Below are 21,160 nucleotides of genomic sequence, written 5' to 3'. Positions count from 1 at the left end.
AGCTATGCGTAGAGCTAGTGGATGCGACTTGTTGGTGGTGGAAGGTGAGATGGACGAAAGGTGAAGCTGCGACCAATCATGTGGGCACGCAGCCGCAGTCAATGAGGTCCCGCTTTCTTTATCGGGCTAGCTACGACTTATCTTAGTCTGACTTCTATCTTTTATTCGAATAACTAAATAGTTTTATTTTCATATATATATCCATAATTTCTCTCCTTCAATTGTGTTTCATTCAATCATTCGAATAGTCAGAATGAAACCGTTGCGCGAGTTCTTCATCCCCTCCATCCACGACGGAACCCGGCTGAGTTGCCGCATATATCAGCTCCATGGCATAGACTACCAGACACAACCCGCCATTAAAGCTGCCATTGTCGCGCATCCGTATGCCTCGCTCGGAGGAAATAACGACGATCCAGTTGTCGGCTCGATTGCGGCGGAGCTGGTACGCAAGGGTTATATTGTGCTTACTCTGAATCTTCGGTACGTCTATACTTTTCAACATTGCTGCAGTATGCTATCTAGATAGGTTCTGATGTCATGTAGTGGCGCAGGTTATTCAGGCGGCTCGACGAGCTGGACTGGAAAACCTGAAATGGGAGACTACATTTCTGCATACGGCTTCATGCTGAAATATAGCCAACTTCTAGCCCCAGGGAAACCAGTTGAATTAGTTCTAGCCGGATATTCATATGGATCGATGATAGCATCACATCAACCGGACGTCGAAAACGTGATATCCATATTCAGTAAACCGACCGGCGACTCAATCGCTGCTCGGATTCTTGTCAAAGCCAAGAAACTGGTCGCCGGCGAGCCCGAAGAGACTGAAGAAGAATACTACGCTACTGAAGAGGTGCAATTAGACGAGGATACAGCTAGCGACCTACCAGCAGCAAAAATATCGTTTCTTTTGGTTTCGCCGATTCTCTCATATGCCCTGGGATTTGTGACGCTCTGGGGCAATTTGACGAAATTGTCGGTTCAGGGACATAATATCGTCACTCCGGTTCTTGAAGAACGACTGCCAAAAGTTCCATCTTTGATTATTTACGGCACCGACGATATGTTCACATCCGAGAAGAAGCTGCAAAATTGGACGAAGAAATTAAAAGATGTGCCGGAAAGTCAAGTTGATGCGGTGGAAATTCGGATGGCAGGACATTTCTGGGTAGAGCCGTCGTTTCATCAACAGTTGAGACAGGCTGTTGGTGAGTGGTTGGAGCATAAGCCGTGACCTGGCGATCATATTGTATATTAAAATGACCAATATTAATGCACGTGAAATGACCATGAGTAGATGCGCCTGGCCTCATGCGTACGATCATTGGCATGTGAAACTGGAGTAGCGGCCTTGTCTGGAGTAAACAAGCGGGGAATGCTTAGTGGCCAAACTAATTTGCTCGGGCTTACATTGAGATCTTGCCTGTCTTCGATATTGCAGGGTTCCAGGCTCTTCGCACATGAACTAATCTCTCCCGCCTTCTCGTAGTCCTCATAGACCCTGGCACAGCAGACGAGGGCGACGGCGTTATTCTGGGTGTTCATGCATGAGCCAACACATGCAGATCGAACAATAAACGTACTCTGGTCATAAATCGAGTTCGAAAGGCTGGCTGAACTCGGCATATTAGATGCGATCCGTATTCTGCTACCTGCGTATTGTGTGACTAAGAAGATGACGAGAGCTGAAAAGACTCGAATTCCCCGGACTCGACGGTGTGGTGTGCAGGTTTCACCGCAATGCCGGCAGGTGATCATCACGACAGGGCGTATGACGAGATCTGGTGGCACAGGCTGTAGGGGTGTATGTTCTTGCTCTAAGCCATAATCAGATTCAGGGTAAGATATATACAGGAGAATGAGCAACTGCAAAACTTGAGGACATGGAAAAGAACTCTTCTTGTCATGCTCGTTGACTTGCTTCTATTCCTTCCCCACGGGCAGAGAGTGGGTCGCCCCTGCCGTGCCGTCATAGTCATTTTTTACTGCGACTTGTTGGGCCCTCGTGACTTGGGCACACCACGCCTCTGTTCTTCTTTTCTTCTTCTTCCCTGTTCTGTTCAGTTCATGTTGTCTTGGCTCAGTATTTATCTGGGGTTGGCTTCTTGGAACATCTTAACTTGTTATTTATCTTATCAGGGCGATTAACTGCATTTTATCTGCTCTATGACGAGTAGATCGAAACCTCGCATGGATTGCAGGGAGTCCTGAGCACAGACAGCGCTCCGCGCATCGACCAATCATGACCACATTTCGAGATCCGACGTCGGTACACGCGCAAATACACAAAAAGAAGAGTCTGCGACTTGATCAATCGCGAAACGCCGAAAATGGTGCCGCCAAGTCATCCCGGCTCGCAAAGAGAGCCTCTATTGCAGGCTTTTCGTCGCTGGTTAAGGATGGCGTTTCGTGGGCCGGTGATCGGCTGAATACCTACAGAGATGGGCTGTCGCGGGAAGCGCGGGAGGAAAAGGTGCGACGGGAGAATCGGAAACAGCTGTTGTATCTGAAGATGCAAAATGTGCGCCAGGTATCCGATCGGGAAGTGCAGCCGATAATTACTAACTTGTATCTTCTTAGGCTGTCTCGTTTGAGGAATGGCGCTCGTGTGCCTGCGAATTGGATGAACTTGAAGGCAACAACAAGTGGAAGGAAACCTTGGAATCCGACGAATATAATCCAGCCCTGGTTTTGGAACGAATGAGAGAGCTAGAAGATGCGCGAATCAGCTGTGATGTCAGTCGCATGCTTTTCCTCGTCCGAACAGCGCTATCAAGGGATTTGGGAAACATGAGCAGCGTCACATTATACCGGCATTCGCATATCGGGACCAAAAACCTCATCGATGAATATATCACTACGGCCCTTAATACGATATCAACTCTTTTAGACTTATCTGGCAACGACCGATGCGACTCTGCCGAGATGCAGTACATTCTAGATCAACTACTGTCATCACGACAGGCATTCGGCCGCAGTGCTATTTCGTTATCAGGAGGCGGAACCTTTGGCATGAACCACGTCGGGGTTATCAAGGCGTTGTGGGAAGCGAAACTTGTTCCTCGAATTATTTCCGGTGCATCCGCTGGGAGTATCGTCGCATCTATATTCTGTGCCCATACAGATGATCAGATTCCTGCAGTTTTGGAGGCTTTCCCCTATGGGGATCTGGCTGTTTTTGAGCCAGAAGGAAACCAGCTGCCACCGTTGCAAAAGATGGCCCGACTTCTGAAATATGGTTCCGTGTATGATAGCTCGAATTTGGAGCGAGTGATGAGAAATTGGCTGGGAGACATGACATTTCATGAAGCCTACAACCGCACGCGAAAAATTTTGAATATATGCATCTCGAGTGCTGGTCTCTACGAGCTTCCACGATTATTGAACTATATTACAGCACCGAATGTGCTGATATGGTCTGCGATGTAAGTATATATTTCCTGGCCTGATTTCGGTTGCTAACAGCACTAGTACTGTATCATGCTCGGTACCCTTTGTATTCTCGCCATCTGTGTTGATGGCCAAAGATCCTCTCACGGGAGAAAATGTACCCTGGCACGACGATCGTGGCCAGTGGATTGACGGCTCTGTCGACGGAGACTTACCCATGACTCATTTGGCGGAGATGTTCAATGTTAATCATTTCATCGTTTCCCAAGTCAACCCTCACGTCCTCCCTTTCTTAGAAAGAGAGACTGGCCCAGGAAAAGACGACCAGCGGCAAGCTTGGTTCAGTTCTCCCTGGCTAAATGCAATGACGAATCTCGCACGAGACGAGGCTTTACATCGTATGAATGTATTTTCGGAAATGGGCGTTTTCCAAAACGAGTTTATGAAGACAGCCTCAATCCTGAGTCAGAAGTATTCGGGCGATATCAATATATACCCGGAGATTCCGTACACACATTTTTTACGCATCCTTCAGAATCCAAACACTGAATTTATTCTACAAACGTGCCTGAAAGGCGAACAAGCGACCTGGCCGGTGATTTCCCGCGTGCGGAATCACCTCGCCATTGAGTTAGCTCTCGACTCGGCAGTACAGACAATGCGAGCTCGCGTTGCATTAAGCCCTCCTGTCGCAGTACCTTTATCATTGTCATACACAGGTACTCAATCGCGCATGTTGCCTGAAGGCAACCAACGAGCCGATATGTTTCCTAGGCGAAGCTCATATAGCGAAGCTGGAAGAGCAAGAAGCACACAGTCCTCATCCCACCGACGACCCAATGGAGATTTGCGCAAGGCCCACAGCTCCGTTTCAATTGAGTTGGCCGGCTTGCAGAGACCTGTTAGTCCGGTTTCTAAATATAAACACGGTCAGACCAAAAGTCTGACGGAGTCGCCACGGAACAGCAGAAGCAATGTGACGAGGACGAATGCAGACGAGACATACTTCATTGTACCTAGTGACAGTGACGACGAGTCTTACACTTCCTGGTCGCAGCGGCCGAACATGTCATACCATGGCACATATACTGGGTCATCGCCGTTCATCGACACGCCAAGATCCGGTCGAACAAGCTCTGCAGCATCTCGACGGTCATCAATCGCCAAGAAGTCTTCTTCTCATCCCACTCGACCAATGTCTGCTGGGGAAATCTATAAATAGGCCACGCCTGGATTTTAGACCTGCTCAGCTCGGTCTTGCACCTAGTTGATACGATATATTCGCCACGAACGAAACGCGTTACGAACAACTTTATTCGGATTGCATATACCCATATCTCTGCATTGGACGATCTATACAAAATTTTGAATTTCTTATGTCTCTAGAATACCTCTCATTGGATTCTTACTAATACATATCTGTCCTTTATTGAACGCAGAAACTGGATGGTGAAGCATGCTTAGGGAGTCACGGTCATAATGATGTATATGTGATTGAAAAAATAGATGCTCTGAATCTTCATCATTATTGCAACCCTAACCCTATCGTGATAAGTCGGGATAACGAATAGCCGAGCGTGGGGTGCGGGGAGTTTGATGTAATGCCAGGGGTGAAGAAGTACATTTTGGGTATGGACAATGTTGAAGTATCTACGTCAAGCCCATTATCTATGAATCTACATGAGAGCAGGGCGATACATTTTCAAGCAATATGCGTAGCACTTGTTTGGAGTCCACGACGACTCGCACCACAGCCCTAAGCTCAACAGCATCCCATCCCACTTTGTGCTCCGATCATATGTCGTCGTGCAGAAAATACGCGGGATATGGAAAATTATTTCCAGCGTCCTTCAGGCAACCCCGGCAGTCGAGAACGGCTAGTATCGTCGCGGGACATCGGGAGAGACTCAATTGCACCAATCACATCCTTGTCTGCGAATCATTTTTATAACCTATAAAGTGCCTGCTATTGGTATAAATACTAGATTAATTGATAAAACGTCACGAGTCTTCTTAGAGTTCTTTTGAAATCTCACGACTTTTGTTTTTCTTTCGAATATATACTGCGGGGTTTGCGTAGGTTGTCTTTTGGGATAGTCGGTGACTTGCCCGAGGTGAAGGTTCGCAGGATTTTGTCAAAATCATAGAAGTACAGGTACGTCCTCGAGTAGATAATTCAGTGATGACAAGCGAGAGTCGGGAGAGATCGGTCTTTGTAGCTTTTTCTATCGAGTCGAGAAGGAACCGGAGTAGTGTATACGCGACGTTTATCCATGGAGGGATGAAAGCTAACCCCACACTTTTGCCTACAGAAATATCTACCGCATCATCAATCCTAATTCTTTCTACACACCTACACCAAATTATTTTGTTCAATTGTAGAAAGAGAAGAACGGCAAAATGACAGCAGGACTCCTCTACGTGACAATGCAGCCCAAACCAGGCTTGCCCCCTTCCCAATTCCACGACTGGTACAACAACGAACATGGACCCCTCCGTCTCCGACTCCCGTTTTTCCCGAATGGCTACCGTTTCCGCGCCATTGACGGCGACGACGAGACCGGCCCGTACAACGCGGAAAAACATGAATGGGTTGCATTATACGACATTACGGATTCCGATGAGTTCACGCGCCCGCCATACACCACTCTGCGCGAAGATAGCGTCAAGACCGAGCGCGAGAAGGAGACCATGGCGCAGATCACGGTGGGGAGACGGATGTTCGATTTGATTAAGGAGTGGAAGGCAGATGACTACAAACCATTAGAAGACGTGCAGACAGCGAATTCAAAGGGATATGTAATTATTCCGGTGTGTTTCAAGATCCAGCCGGGCACAGAAGACAAAGTTGAGCATTGGTATAACGACGAGCACATCGCGCTGCTGCAAAAAGTCCCTGGATGGCGTCGCTCAAGGCGGTTTGTGACTTCTTCCGTTTTGAACCCCACTGCAGAGGAGAAGGAATATCTCGCTATTCATGAATATGCGAGTATGGAAGGGCAGGATGGGCCTGAGTTGAAGGCTGCGGTCTCGACGGAGCTGTCAAGGGATATTTATGCGAATGTGGTGATTGGGCGTGTGCGCAGGGTTTATGAGTGGTATTATACGTTTGGTCCTGCGCCGAGAGATCTGGCATCTCTTTCGGACCTGGAGTATTCCGCGACGTTTGAGTCGAGGGATGGTCTGACGCAGACACGTGCTGCATCGACGACAAGCAATAAGAGAGCGGTCATTGAGTCGTTCATCACAACTCCCGATGGGGTTCAACTTCCTTATAAACTCGAAGGAAGCGCAGACCCCGAAGCACCACTTATCGTTTTGGTGAATTCCATTCTTTCGGATTGGGGCATCTGGGACGAGTTCTTGGATGTCTTCTTCTCCAACCCCAAAAACCAGAAATACCGTGTCGTCCGCTACCGTCCGCGCGGCCGCGCCAGCGATCCAGGCGAAACACCCGTGACAATGGACCTATTGAGCCAGGACGTCATCACCATCCTCAATGCGCTGCGAGTTCCGCAAGCCGCAGCCGTAATCGGCGTAAGCCTCGGCGGCGCAACAGCGCTCAATACAGCACTCAAATACCCCACCAGAGTCGCAAACTTTGTCGCTTGTGATACCAACTCCCTCGCTCCACCCAGTAACCCGACCGCCTGGGGTGAGCGAATTTCGCTCGCCGAGTCCGAAACCGACGCACCCACAGACCCGAAAACAGGTGCAAGGCTTGTAGGCGAAAAACTAGCTGAGATTACTACGAGACGCTGGTTTGTGCCCGCTAGCTACGACGGCGGTGCCCAACAAGCGCGCGCTGAGAAAGTGAAACAATACGTTTTCACTAACCATCTAGAAGGATTCAAGAAGAGCGTCAGAGCATTGTACTCGTACGACCTGCGCGAAGAAATGAAGACCGGTTCCGTCCGTGGATTGTTTGTGGTTGGAAGTGGTGATGGCGTCTTACCGCAAGGGATGAAGAAGATGGCCGAGGACTATGGTGATGGGAAATCGGAGTTGAAGATTGTCGAGGGCGCGGGTCATTTACCCATGGCGGAGCAGCCGGAGGAGTTTGCAAAGGTTATTGATGCGTTTTTGTAGATTGCTTCCTCTTTGCCTCTTTGACTCAAGGGCTAAAGAGAGTACTGGCATGGTTGGGTGATTTTGTTCGTATATATTGCTTGCACATAGAAGATCGAATGCCTAGGTATAACGATAGATTAGAATGATATATACATTCACATGTCTTGGAATTGGGTTTATCCATACACTTCACGGCTTTTGTTTTCTAGGTTTTGTGAGTTACGTATATATGGCTATGTAGACCCAAATAGAATCCATGGCTGCCGGGTGCAACACTGATCTATTTTGCTTCGACTCAGTCACTATTGCCCTACAGAATTCGTGATCTCGATGCAAGGTACATACTACCATATTACATATTTGCTATGCCGTTCAGACTGGATGTGTTGTCGGCTTATGGGTTAAAATATAATTACTAGCTTTCCTACTTCTGGACTTGGGACTTCCCCCGTATTTGGCTATTTGACACTACATGTAGGTATTGAGATTATCAAATGTTGAGTAGTACTTGTGAACGTTTAGCTGTTGTTACTATAGCTTTACATATTTACTATGTAGTTCAGATCGAGTGTGTGCTCTGTTGCCTAACTTACCCAACATCAATACAAACCTACCAAGTTCCGGCTTAGCGCGATCTGAGACTGACTATATCTCGCCGACCAACATGATGTGACTCACTTATTTCTAGATATAAATTCGTCGCGACGTGCGCTGAAATATCATCTTAAAAAATGGCTCATCAAAAACACAACATCTACTGGGTTGCGCTGACCTCGTGTCTCAAAGTCCACGCTCCAGAAGTGCCTACCAAAGAGAGGCCAATCAACCTTTACTTTCGATTCAAGGACAACCAGGACAAGAAGATCAGCCATTTCGTGACTTCGTTTGTGAACAACATCAAGAAACACACGGCATGCGAGCGGAGGAAGTATCCCGATACATTCGATATACCAGATAAAGATGATCTGATACTGGGAGACGACACAACACAAAAAATAACTCCGCTCGTACACAAATGGCGCGAGACTTACGAGTGGGACTTGGCATCAAAACCACGCAAGAAGGAAACACCACCACTCCGAAAACTATGCAACCATGACAATGGAGAAGGCTTTGAATGTGGATGCGTTATCCCACTTCGGGAAAGAAAAGCCTCTGCGTTCCTGCGACAGCATTATTCGAATGATTGCTACCAATTCTTTGCGACGAATACAGAGGCATTCTACAACATCGAGGTGGTCAAGACGCTCCTTTTGTATGGAGAGATGGAACCTATTCTTCGTGTTTGTGTGCACCCGGATGTTGATTATGCGAACTGGGAAAGTCAGTGTCAATGCTATTGCATGGTAAGAGCCGTCCTTTTTCGAGAACTTGGAGATATGTTGAGATTAATGGCAAACGGTAGGACCACGATGCCGGCTGGGATACCGTCTATGAAGCAGCAATAAATGCCTATCTGACCCTCAACATCCTGTACTCTTTCCCCGAATTATGGGACCCTGCCTCATCATCATCAAGCAGGCCGACAGACTACAGATCCACAAAGCTATACCAAGTGATGCTCCGATTCTGTACCTGGTCCAACTGCACGTCCGAAGTAGCAAAGTACCCGCACAGAGCATTCTTCGGCGTAGGCGACCATCAATTTCATAGCTGGCCTCGTATGGATCCCGTCTTCGAACTAAAATATCTGCCCCCTAGTAATTCCGACGAACGACGTAGATTCGGAAACGTCGAGTTTCCGTATGGTCAAGCGCCGATTCAGGAATTTCTTAACGCGGAGAAACATTCTACTGGCTACTTGCCGGATGGAGCGGCAGTTGCATTTGCTAAAAACATATTGTATAGCAATAGACTGCCCACGGAATTGGTTGATGATGTGATGGAACAGGCAGATTATACGGTCAAACGCAGGCTGGTGTACCCGGATGATCCGTTTCATGCGGGGAATAAGGAGGAGTTGCAGAAGTATTTGAAGTATTGTTGGAGATTGATAATTAATTGTAATGTGATGGCTGACGCGTTGGGGGTGAAGATTGGGTGGGAAGGATTGATTTACAGGATACTTTCGTCGCAGATATCGGCGCTTGGGGGGAGGATTGGTATGCCGGATATTGATGATTGACAATAGAGCTCTTATCGATGCTCTCCTCTGTAATTCGATCAATCACTTTAAATGACATCTACTCATTGATCAGGTTTACTCTTAATTTCTATTATCCTTGTTGATATTGGCATCCGGATCTTTTTCGTACCAGTCGTACTAGGTCGAGTATAGATAATTCGAGAAGCTCTACTTGCATTTGTGAATCTAACGGACGACCATGAGAGCCTCTAAACTAATCACTTGTATAAATAATCATTATGGAGTCGAGACTTGTAGTCGGATAATTCTTGATATCAAGTGAGAGTATGACCCGAATTGGGTACATGTAGCATCTTCTGCACCATCTCACTTTTATCATGAACTTATCCGGATAACATTGAAAAGCTTCAAATTATTCCATTCTCACACACTTTTAGTCTAAACATAGTGCAAAAAACACTCCTTCTTACAAACAAAGCCTTAATCAGATGAGTTGTGAAAATTTGTGACTCTCCTCCCATCTGCGTACGTTACTGTGTTCACGATGCTGAGACACCAGCGTCAACAACATCCATCGCCATGGCGATTTCACACACTTGTGCCCTGCACACAGAGAAAAGTTTTCAAAATTATTCTTCTTTCTCCCACCTTCTCTCTCAGACTTGCTTTGACGTCTTCATCCTCGATTTTTGTCCTCAACCACCTTGTTCTTGACCTTTAATCACGTACTCGAGAGCACCCCTACAAGACATCCATTGCTAGCTGTATTCGACATGGATGGCAGCATGCCTCCAAGCAGTAGCGAGCCTCAGGATGTCATCGTAAGTCAACCCTCTCTAAAACCAAGCAGGACAAGAGCTCGTGTCTCCTTGTCCGCATGGCTGGCTTGAATCAAGACACTGTATCATGCATGTCCATATCAAAAATGATAGCTGACACCTTTCTTCTCAAAATACTTAGATGACCAACGCCGAAGATGAGGCTGGTAACATCTTTGACGAGATGCTCGCCGAAATGGAGGGTGAATGGGGCTCACAAGACCCGTTCATGCTTCAAAACGAGGTCCAACCAGAGAACTACATTGACCCAGCACTCTTCGCTCAGTCGCTAGGCATGCCTAACGTTTTTGGTGCATCTCCTTCAGCCTCTGAATCACCAACTCGTCAGGAACAACTGGCCTACCCCTTTGCTGTAACCACAGGCCCTGTCCGTCCAGCAGGAMAAGCCACTGTCTCGACACCTGTTCGTCAGCAAGCAAGTTCCAGTGCTGCTTCGTCTGACTACTCTCCCTCTTCTACTGGTTTGCACACCCCATCACGCAGAGACAGAGGTCATTACGGTCCAGCCAGACGTCGTACAGGCGCTCTGAGCAACTTTCAGCCTATTGCCGCTAGTCCTCAACGTGAATCTGCGCAGGCCAACACAGGATACTCCTTCGAGCCAATTCCAGAGCATCAACAGGGCATTTTGAGCCCCGGTAACTACATCAACGAGGATATTCCAGAGTTTAGACCTCGAAGAGTGACCCCTGAGCCTGAAAACAGGTTCAATTTCCCTCAAAACCTTGGCTCACCTTGTCTCGTGGCTGATCCTGGGCCGGTCGAGGGTGTTGGTGGTGAGTTTGATAGTCAGGGGACCGAGCCTGACTCCTCTCAAGAGATGGCACAGTTGCACAACGCTGTAAGTTATATCTCATTGAGCGAGAAATGAGTGTTAAGTGAGAAGATTGTCAGCTAATATTCACGTTCAGCTTCAATACTCATATCAGTACCCTGTTGCTTCCTCGGCATATACGCTCGGGATCGCTTTTCCGAATCCTGTGAGTCTTCAAATTCTGAGCGATGATTGATATTTGAGAGAGGCTTCAACTAATCATGACTGGCATTGTTTTAGCCTCTCAGTCAAGCAACCGTTGCAGATGCGAGTGCGAATGTGAGTCATTCACCATGAAGCATCGATTCATATCCGAGGGACTCGTTGACTGATATTCACCCTCACAGCAACAATCTGCTGATTACTTACACCTCGCCCCTCAGAATGCAAACGAGGCAACTGCAAATGCTGTAAGTCATTTTGTGCTGAACAATGATCAATACCTGAAGGAACCATTGACTAATCATGATGTGAATACTTCAGCTTCCCAACTATGTTCCTGTGGCCACCTCGAATACTATTGTCGAAGCAAATGCGACTGTGCCCACTGCGAATCCTAACCGGGGCACGCCACAAAGTACTGTAAGCTGTTTCACATCCCCAATTCGAACTGATCTGAAGCCATGGCTAAACCCTATACCTGTGTGAACAGATCAAACCATGGGTGAGATTTTAATTGACCCGACAGCATCGAGGATACAGCCTCATTCTAACCACTTCTCCTAACAAATAGGCACCCGGAATAAGTTTCGAGGCTGAACCTGTGAGTATATCCCCGATGTTGACGTGGGCGTTGATGGCTTTGTGAGAAGGACTTTCGGGCATTCGCTGACCACGCCTTCGCTGCATTTCAGGACCCAGAACGTAGGGCAAAGATGCTACAGGTACAGACGATCACGCTACCATCTATTATTCAACCATGATCCATAATAAATACTGACAACTGTGTTCGATGTTGAAGATCGCTAGCGTTTCCCATATGGTAAGTGCAGCCCACAACAATTGAACATTGAGAACAATTTCGAACTAACATTGAGATGCAGTTGTTGACTCCTAAGAGCACTGTGAGACCTACCGCTATGCTTTCTTAATATTCTTGGTCGAATATATACTGACATCTTTCGATTACACAGGCGTTTGCTGCAACAAAAGCTGTGAGAATCCCCGACAAACGAGTCCATTGACCTTTGACGATTGATACAACAAACATCATACGAGGAGATACTAACCTCAATCGATACAATTCAGAAAGTTCTCCAGGCCGGCAAAGCAGCAGACGTGAGTTCTCCAATGCCATCGTCAAATGATGGACTCTTGTCATTTGAAGGGTATTAACCGACTTGCTTCTAGGAAAAAATGCGAAGCGAGGCGAAGAAGCAAGCTGTATGAGTCCCATCTACTGACTATTCTTTACCTCTGGTCGAGGTATATGTCCATTTGCAAAGAATTTTCGCTGACGATCGATGGCTGCGTAGAAGCGTGCAAGAAAGAATGCGAACAACACTCAGAACCCCGCTCTTGTAAGTGAGATATTCGCAGTCCCGCATGACATGATTGTTTTGACCTTGATATAGCCTGCAACTGTCAATCAACCAGCGTCTGCTCAGCAGCCAGGATCTATGAACCAGCCCGCGCCTCCACCTACCACTCAGCTCACATCTACCAGCCAGACTGGAGCTCCTAGTCAGCTTGCGCCCCCTACCGTGCCTGCGTCCACCAGCCAGCTCGTGTCTACCAATCCAGCACCCAACAAGCATTCGGCCAAAGCTCGTGGCAGAAAAGTCTCCGCCGCTCCTGATCTTACCGTCCAAGAAAAGATCACGCAATTTTGGAATGGCCGCCGAGACAAGACTGGAAAAGTAAGTTTATGTCTCCTCTTCATAATCATAATCTTGCGTGGTGGACGGCTATGCTAAGGTTGCCGGATTGACTAGGAGCTTGAACCTGTAAGACTCAACCACCTTTCCTTACATGAGCAACTGTTCTAACGTTATTGCAAGTCTTTGCTGTGCCATGGCAGCGCGGACAAATATCAGCCACAGCTTCGTATCGAAAATGCCACAGCGACCGAATCCGGCTTCGCTCAATACACCAAGGAGCCTAATGTGAGTTCTGCCTCCCTGCTCTTCAGTTCTTCAAGGTACTGAATTGACTAACCTTGATTTTCGATGGGTAGGAACATCATCCCAAACTGTCGGAAGATCTCCCCGACCAAGGCCAACCCCATTCCGAACTCATGCTGTATAGCCAAGTCATGAACCAGGAGAACTGCGAGACGCCCGTGTACTCAGGACAAGTCCTGGTAGCGTCCTACGATATGAAATCCAATTGGTGGCACAAAGTCAACATTTGGGCATTCGGCCGTGACAATCTTGCGCGTTATCCTGATGAAATTGCAGTTGTCATCACTCCATTCCACATCATATTCGGTCGGATTCCGCACACCAACAACCTCGAAATCTTGACAAATGACTGGCTCTCATTGTTGGGCCTAGCAGAGAAGACCTTCAGAACCCCAGTCGTTGGCGCCGAGGAGAAGACTTGGGCGTACATGTATCGAATCGTGCCGATTACAGCGGAGGTGCAGAAAGATATCGATAACCATGAAGAACACCTAATCAAATCGAAGAAGTTCCTCAATGACTTGGGTGTCAATACTGTGTACAGTAAGAGATTCAGTCATCAGGCTTTCTTTGTTCCTCCAGTGGGAAAAAGCCTTGGGAACCATGAATTTGGGATCAGAGTCGGCCGTTTCGGAAAAGAGGGCCAATTTGACCGTCTTAGAGTCGAGGTTCGTGACATAGTGGGGCGACGTCTTCTTTGGGATTGATTTCAATGAGTATGTCTCGACCTTGACTGGAGACATGACTCACGTCCTCCTGAACAAATTTTGTCAAGCGAATAGATGTCGAACCAATCTGATCAGATGTCTCCCTCGATCAACCCTACAAAGGAGCACTCACAATTATCACCCAAAAGCGAAAAAAAAAGTAAAAAAGAAAATCATTCTTAAAAAAGCCTTTTATTATTCCCAGTTGGAATGTTTTGTTATGGTCCTTTTTGATGTGTGAATAATGCTGGTCATCTTCACTTTCTTTGGTCTTGTTGGAGTATAGTTGCTAGCCCTAATTGTCCAGGCGCTCAGACCACTTTTTCAGATGTTTACAATGAAATTCAACTTTTGGTGCTCATACTGTGATGAGTTTGCTTTGGTAGTTTCGTAGAATATAAATTTCTCCTCTCCTAACAACATAGATGTTGCTGCACCACAGAAGGATCTTATTTAAAAAGGACCCATCAATAAAGTGAACATTTGAGGTTGCTAGAAGAAGATAAGTGAACAATGGAACATGAAGAAGGTCAGTCATGTATCCACTTTTCCAGCTATTGCCTACTCGTGAATCAGGTGTCTATGTGAGAATCAGTAGATAGCTTTGTATATGGGCATAGAAAAAGCTCAATTGACGGGCAGAGCCTTCAGCGAATTAAGGTATATAAGGCCATCAGCAAAGGATACTGGTTCTGGAAGACACCCCCTTCCACAATGTACTCCACGCTTCTGCTCTGCGTCTTCCTATGGGACAAAATGTGGATAATCTTGGTTGTACTTTTCGTTCTCCTCAACTTTCTCCACGCCCTGAATGAAAATTTTCAAGGACGAGGTCATAGCAATGATACTAGTTCAAGCGGGATCTACAACAACGACAATCCACGGACTCGTTCTGGAGATTCCAACGGCGCTGTGGAATCTCCGGAGCCTCAAACTCCGCGAAGAGAATGGCTCTCTCCCAGTGATGAAGAAGAGCTATACTCAGATCTCGAAAGGTCTACAGAAGCGACGGTCGCCGAAGAGGATGATTTCATTAGTTTCGTGAATGATCCAGTGCCTCAAACACCACACTTCCATATGTTAGGCGGCGAGCCGAGTAGTCAAGGGGATCACCCGCCAACCGCCCATAGATCCATGAACACCCCAGTATCTCGAACGCCGTATCGAGGTTATGACTTTGATGACCTAAAGATCCTGTTCTTCAAGCTTGATCCTGCCAATACGAACAGCCAAGCAGACACTGAGCTTTCTGAACTCATACTCTCCTCGCCCGGCGAACCCATTGACCTTGACGGTGGAACCATGCTGATTACCTCCCTGAAAGACACAAACAACAACGGCCGTAAAGTCGAATTTCGCATGTCTCCACTCCGCGGAAAACATGACGTTGTCCTTGTCTACACTACAGAGGGGGTTCTAGCAGCACGCATCCCAAATATGCAGCTGAAGGAGTCACGAGCATTCATCGACGATACAATCACCAAGCTGCAGAGTCTCGCAGAGTCAAGTGTACCCAGTCCAAAGACTATATCCTGGCTCCGTACCAATTGCGAGGTCGGCCTATCTCAAATCCCTCCCATGAAAGTCTGTTTCATCATAACAAACAACGACGGTGCTGTCATTCGCGGATCCAGGATCCTGAATGGAATTCCTCGAAATACGTATACAGTGTTTTCGGGAGGGTTTCGATCCGTACGTTTTGCCTTTGATACATATTTCAAATTGAAGGGGCAAGATTTCACAGAATTAAGATCTAGTCATCCTGAATCTGGACGGTTGAGCAAGAAAAAACATAAATTGAATGGGGAGAGAGGCCTGTTGATTACCTGCCCTAGACTAGCTCATGGACTTGAGGGAGGTATATTTGTTAGAGACGAGGATGGGCAGACGTGGAATGAGTATGCGACTTTGTAGATCTGTTATCTTGATAATATTACCAGCGTTAAGATTAATTTTATTCAAAGATGAACAGCGCTCTATATTCATGTTATTGCGAACTACAACATAACCACCATACCAAAGAGAGATAGCAATCCCACGTTCCAGGATTCAGTGAAGCCCTGGAGCTTTGTTGCTGCACCTGTCTTGACAGGACCCGTCAATACAGTTCCTGTAGCGGTAGTCGTGCCGGTAGAACCTTTGCTCGCAGTTCCTGTGGCACCACTTCCAGTCGCGGATGCAGCTGTGCCTGTGGCGGTGGTACCCGACCCAGCATTCTTGGCATTATACGGCGCAGCAGTAACGGTAAATGTCTGACTATTCAATGACCAGGTAATCGTCTCTCCAGCCGGCGGCGATGTAAGAGACGAAGGTCCCGCTGTCGTCGATAGAGGGTTTGTGCCTGCAGCAGGTAGAGCGGTAGGATCTAAGAATGTTCCATTATCGGCGGAGTAAAAGCCGTACTGAGCACAGGTATCTGCGGTCAGTCCTGCGCAGGAGCCGCTGAATTTCTCGAAATTGATGGCTTGGTTGTCAATGGATGAGATGCCCAGGCCGTTGGGGGAAGTGTCGGGGCAGATTCCGTAGAAGCTATCGGAATTAGCAGGGCACTTGTAAGTAGTTTTAATGTTAAGTTGCGATGGGAAACTTACGCAGATACGGCAGCACTCCACCCGCAACATTCGCAGGTTTCGAGGGCGCTAGAGATACTTGTGGAATATTTTGAGCATGCAGATCCCGCGGCATCGATGCTAGCCGTAATATTGGTAAAAACTTCGCCTAGATTGCACGAACAACCGCCAGGTGCGTTATCAGGAGCTGGGTAGTAAGGAATGCTGGGGCTCGTGGTGAGTTGCTCAAGGTATTCGGAAACCAGGAATTGATACTCGCAGGAGTAGATCTGTTTTGTCGAAACTTAGCGCACTCGTCATTTGTAGAATTGGTGATTTCGCGAGAAGAGAAGGGGTACCTTATTCCAGCAAGATGCCTGATAGCAAAGCATCTGGTCTACCCATTCTGTCCATTGACAAGCAATAACGACCTCATCGCTGCCACCCGCTGCAGCCATGCAACTTTCGTATTTCGTCTCTGCCGTGCTGAGACAGGTAGTCATTCCAGATGTATCAACACATCCCGTGGCAGAGATGGTGGTAGCATTCTGCGCCAATGCAGAACCAGCAAGCAGAGCCACAGCGGCGCTCGTTTTTGAAACCATGCTTGTATATCCGATTATGATATCCAGACGGTCAATTGAACAATAGTAGCGCAACAGACAAAACGCAAAACCTGGTGTAGAAATAGAGTTAGGAGGCCAAGCCCGACTTTAAAGAAAAAGGATTGACCTCCATACTAAGCCTTTTTGATAGATCGGACCATGCCGAATCTATAGCGGGGAGACATGACAAGCTCAATAATGTGGCGGCGGCGCTGAATCCGCCGAAGAAAAGCCCCAAAAGGAGAGAACCACCATATGTCACACAAAGTGAAGGTCTCACGGCCTCAGCCTCATCTCGCGGTATGGGGATAATTCAGGTTAGTCTTGATACCTAAGTCTGACTCGACGAGGCTGATTCGAGCAAATTGACAGGTACACACTGTGGAGATCTCTGGAACGACAACTTTGTCGCTTAGTGCTAATTGGCTCTCCACCCAGGTACACAAATGCCAAAAGGAGGCGCTTTTATCGATCCGGCTATGAGCGGAACGATCTAATCATTCCTTATCGGTTAGCAGATATCTAGATCTGGTTTAGACAGCCGAAATCCGTCGGTTTAAGCCTCGAGGATCATGGATCCTAAACTGTTTCCGGGCTAGATCTTGGTTGGGGCTTGTGCTAAAATAGGAAAGTCGCGTATTTATTCCATATCAGGTTTAGTCTAGGCGTTTTGGTGTCGCTACATACATTACTAGCATCAATTTATTATTATTCCTGTTGGTACTTGCACGGATTTAGCGAGATGAGTGAGGCTAGGGAAGCGAGAACTGTTGATCAGCGGCGAAATTAAAGAATCGTAGTACATAATATGCGTATGAAGCGGAAAGATTTTGGATGAAACATTGGACATGACAGTGGTACCGAAAAACACACGTCAGGTAGATTACAGCATATAAAGCGCGGATGAAATCAAAGCTGACAAAATCAGCCAACCAGAAGCATGAATAGTCATGCCGGCTCCTTGTGGTAAGGATGATGTAGCAGCTGGTGCACCTGAAGACGTCGAATTTGAAGAACCAGATGACCCCTTCGATGACAGTGACAACGAAGCGGAAGAATTGAAACCACAAAACCCAGACCCATTTAAATTAAACGTCGGATAATAAACTCGCGGCTGCCCCTGACCCATAGGAACGGTGATAGTGCCATTCTCACCAGCGACAACAGTTTCACATAAAGTCACTTCCGTCAAATTCGTCCCCGGATCAGCGACTCCAGGCACTTGTAGCGTATAATCGCCGCCTTGTAGGCCCTGATTTGATAGTATGGCGACAATTTGTGCGCCGTTTGGACCCTTGCGAGTGGCGTATGTTGATCCATCGGTGTAGAGGATTGAGCTCCAATTTGTGATGTAGTGATCATCAATCGATATCGCATGAGCCCGCAGTTTGTTCAACGTTGCTGTCAGGTTGTATAATTCGGTGGACGAATTGTACTGAGTAGGCCATAGAGCTTGTCGGTTGTATGGAGAGTAGTTGCCGGATAAATGTTGCTCTTGACCGTAGTACATTTTGGGAATACCATCACTAAGGATGGTGAATGCGAGTGCGTTTTTTGCCAGCTAACATGATCAGTATATTATAAAGACATGTGGAATGTGAGGTCCTGGTACTAACAGCAATATCTTGAGTCAAAGACGCAAATCGAGGGTTGTCTTGATTCTCTATGAAGTTGGACAGGTACTGAGGTGAATGACACGCCTGACGTATCGCTCCTACCATTGAAACAAGATCTGCCATTTTMCCAGCCGTAAAAGCATCAATGATCTTCCCGTATAGAGCATAATTCTCGAGTCCGGAGGTAAGATTCTGATAGCCACACATCAACTCGGCATCACCATCATAAACCTCGCCCATTGCATAAACGCCGGCGCTTTGTGTGAAATTAGGAAAGAAAGATGACTCAATTTGTTTTGCCCCGTCTATTCTGATACCATCAATGCTGTAAGTACTGACCAGATCTGCAATCCATTGATCAAGCGTCGCGGCAATGGCTGGATCGGTCGTCTTGATACGCGGTGTGGCAACACCTTCGTAGCCAAGCCAGCAGTTTGTATACTCTGTTTGATTTGACCAGTCCATGATAGCACAGTAAGGATTGAAATCTGAAGATCGGTTGAATGGAGCAAAGACCGAGTAGTCGATAAGCGTGGAATTAGTAGCAGTCATATTCGTTTCGCCAATGCTGTATGCAAGCTCATTTGCCACGACATCCACCATCAGGTACATGTCACGTTTGTGTAGTTCGGAAACCAAATGCTTCAGATCGTCGGCTGTACCGAAATGGGCGTTGAGTCCGTAGAGGTTTTGAGGCCAGTATCCATGAAACGCCTCTCCGTAGATTGTATCTTCAGGCAAATTCTCCTGAATTGGCGAGACTTGTACAGCCGTGAACCCCATCCCTTGGATATAGTCCAGTTTGTCGACAAGTCCGGACCAGGTGCCGCCGCAGTATTTGGTGATGTTGCAGTCACCAGTCGAGTCGACAGACCGCGCATAACGGTCCGTGATGACTTGATAGATCGACCTCTTGGCCCAGTCATCGGCAGATGCAGCATTAGCACGGGCAGAAACTGCCAATACGGTTACAAGTAGAGCCAAAGACCTCATTGTGATTAATTGATAGTTGATCAAAACAACCAAAAGATGTAAGGAATGGACTTAGGGCATGACCCAGCAATGAAACAATGTAACGAGCGTAGTAATAAACAAAGAGTGTCAATAGTTGGATGTACGACAAACACAATACGGAGATGAAGCAGAAATGCCCGACATTGTTCACAGGAGATCCCTCTTTTTATGTATTTCAATCGCATGGTGTAGATCATGGAACAAATCCTGTCCCTGCAGGATAGTAATTCTACTTGCGTCTCCGATTGGTTCCTGAGTGCAAGTAAGATGCGGGGGAGTGTTTGTTCTTGACCTAAATATCAAATTTTGTAGTACCGGAAAATTGGTTTCGGACACCTTGGTAATAGGTTTACATGTTCCCCTTGCAGATCGAACGGTGTAATCCCCGACAGATGTAGCTGATAGTATATGTATCATGGACTCCCTGGGACAACACACAGAATATACGTAGTGACTTATAGCAAGTCTAGGTACCATAATTGCGAGACTGGATCATGGAAGTATTTTCGCTGATACGTACTATCGTTGAGGATTATGAAGTACAACGGTCTGGTTAGTCAGTGCCCGTTGCCGTCCCAGCCAATACTATATTATGAAACGGGTCACGCGTACCTCACCCCTGGCAGGAAAGGGTAGCAATAATCAATTGCTTTGACCTTGTTAAGCTAACCGCACAATTCGCCGCTTGATGATTTGGTTTGGTTTGGTTTGAAGGACGGATGATTGGCGAAAGTCTCCCAATAAGGTTATGAATGAATTTATATAGTGCGTCGCAACGCGTTTCAAAACCTTCATTAGTCACACAAGTTGAACTTCGACTCTGTTTCTCTTTGATCTTTGAACTTGGCACATGATTCAGAAAGTAGGACCTGGTGTCATTCGCTGTGCATTTGGCGAAAATTAAAACGGAGCAACTATTGATTTCAAGACTGCCCCTTGCGTCCACGGTACGACGAAAAGTGATCTAGGTCTTCGCGGTCGTAGAGTCCCTCATCATCATTCGTGCGATGAGTGATACTAATTTATTTCTTATTGTACTGTGCGCTCATCGAAGCTTTGCATTATTCCGAGGTTTCTGTACCACGATGAGGTGTCGGTCCAGGTGACGAATGGTCTGCAAAAATAGGGACACAAAAGCTCAGTGGAAAGACCAATCTCTATGCTCACATCTTGTTATTGCTGTGATCACAATATGGATTGGAACATTTTTCTGGATTAGCGGTTCATGTTCTTAATACACTTCGGCGCAATTGTTCGCGGCGTTTCGACGGCATATTTTCGACCGGGCTCCGCGATTGATGGACTGCTTTGAAAATGGCGACCAACGATAAAAAAAGAATTGA

At 47.0% G+C, this 21,160-nt stretch overlaps 5 protein-coding genes across 5 annotated transcripts; 4 read left to right on the top strand and 1 right to left on the bottom strand.

Moving 5' to 3' along the window:
• Positions 1-253: 253 nt before the first annotated feature.
• On the top strand, positions 254-4,615 carry BHQ10_010219 (uncharacterized protein; the record flags this gene model as incomplete). Its single annotated transcript, XM_040872825.1, has 5 exons — positions 254-483; positions 547-1,211; positions 2,181-2,524; positions 2,584-3,428; positions 3,475-4,615. The coding sequence occupies 5 exons, from the start codon at positions 254-256 to the stop codon at positions 4,613-4,615; spliced, it is 3,225 nt and encodes a 1,074-aa protein (XP_040738721.1).
• A 1,205-nt stretch (positions 4,616-5,820) lies between these two features.
• Positions 5,821-7,482, top strand: BHQ10_010218 (uncharacterized protein; the record flags this gene model as incomplete). The annotated part of the gene is made up of 1 exon (XM_040872824.1): positions 5,821-7,482. The coding sequence occupies one exon, from the start codon at positions 5,821-5,823 to the stop codon at positions 7,480-7,482; it is 1,662 nt and encodes a 553-aa protein (XP_040738720.1).
• A 713-nt stretch (positions 7,483-8,195) lies between these two features.
• BHQ10_010217 (uncharacterized protein) lies at positions 8,196-14,033 on the top strand (the record flags this gene model as incomplete). Its single annotated transcript, XM_040872823.1, has 13 exons — positions 8,196-8,810; positions 8,870-9,441; positions 10,335-10,371; positions 10,511-11,230; positions 11,301-11,369; positions 11,444-11,482; positions 11,551-11,613; positions 11,687-11,785; positions 12,679-12,723; positions 12,778-13,062; positions 13,138-13,149; positions 13,204-13,308; positions 13,380-14,033. The coding sequence occupies 13 exons, from the start codon at positions 8,196-8,198 to the stop codon at positions 14,031-14,033; spliced, it is 3,315 nt and encodes a 1,104-aa protein (XP_040738719.1).
• Positions 14,034-14,747: 714 nt separating this feature from the next.
• Positions 14,748-15,947, top strand: BHQ10_010216 (uncharacterized protein; the record flags this gene model as incomplete). Its single annotated transcript, XM_040872822.1, has 1 exon — positions 14,748-15,947. The coding sequence occupies one exon, from the start codon at positions 14,748-14,750 to the stop codon at positions 15,945-15,947; it is 1,200 nt and encodes a 399-aa protein (XP_040738718.1).
• An 83-nt stretch (positions 15,948-16,030) lies between these two features.
• Positions 16,031-19,796, bottom strand: BHQ10_010215 (uncharacterized protein; the record flags this gene model as incomplete). The annotated part of the gene is made up of 5 exons (XM_040872821.1): positions 16,031-16,562; positions 16,625-16,872; positions 16,942-17,258; positions 18,343-18,748; positions 18,804-19,796. The coding sequence occupies 5 exons, from the start codon at positions 19,794-19,796 to the stop codon at positions 16,031-16,033; spliced, it is 2,496 nt and encodes an 831-aa protein (XP_040738717.1).
• Between the last annotated feature and the right edge of the window lie 1,364 nt (positions 19,797-21,160).

The sequence above is a fragment of the Talaromyces amestolkiae genome (genome assembly GCF_001896365.1).
Source record: "Talaromyces amestolkiae strain CIB chromosome Unknown scaffold30.1, whole genome shotgun sequence".
Lineage (NCBI taxonomy): Eukaryota > Fungi > Ascomycota > Eurotiomycetes > Eurotiales > Trichocomaceae > Talaromyces > Talaromyces amestolkiae.
Note: the sequence above shows the minus strand (reverse complement) of the source record. Positions and strands in the feature narration are given on the sequence as shown.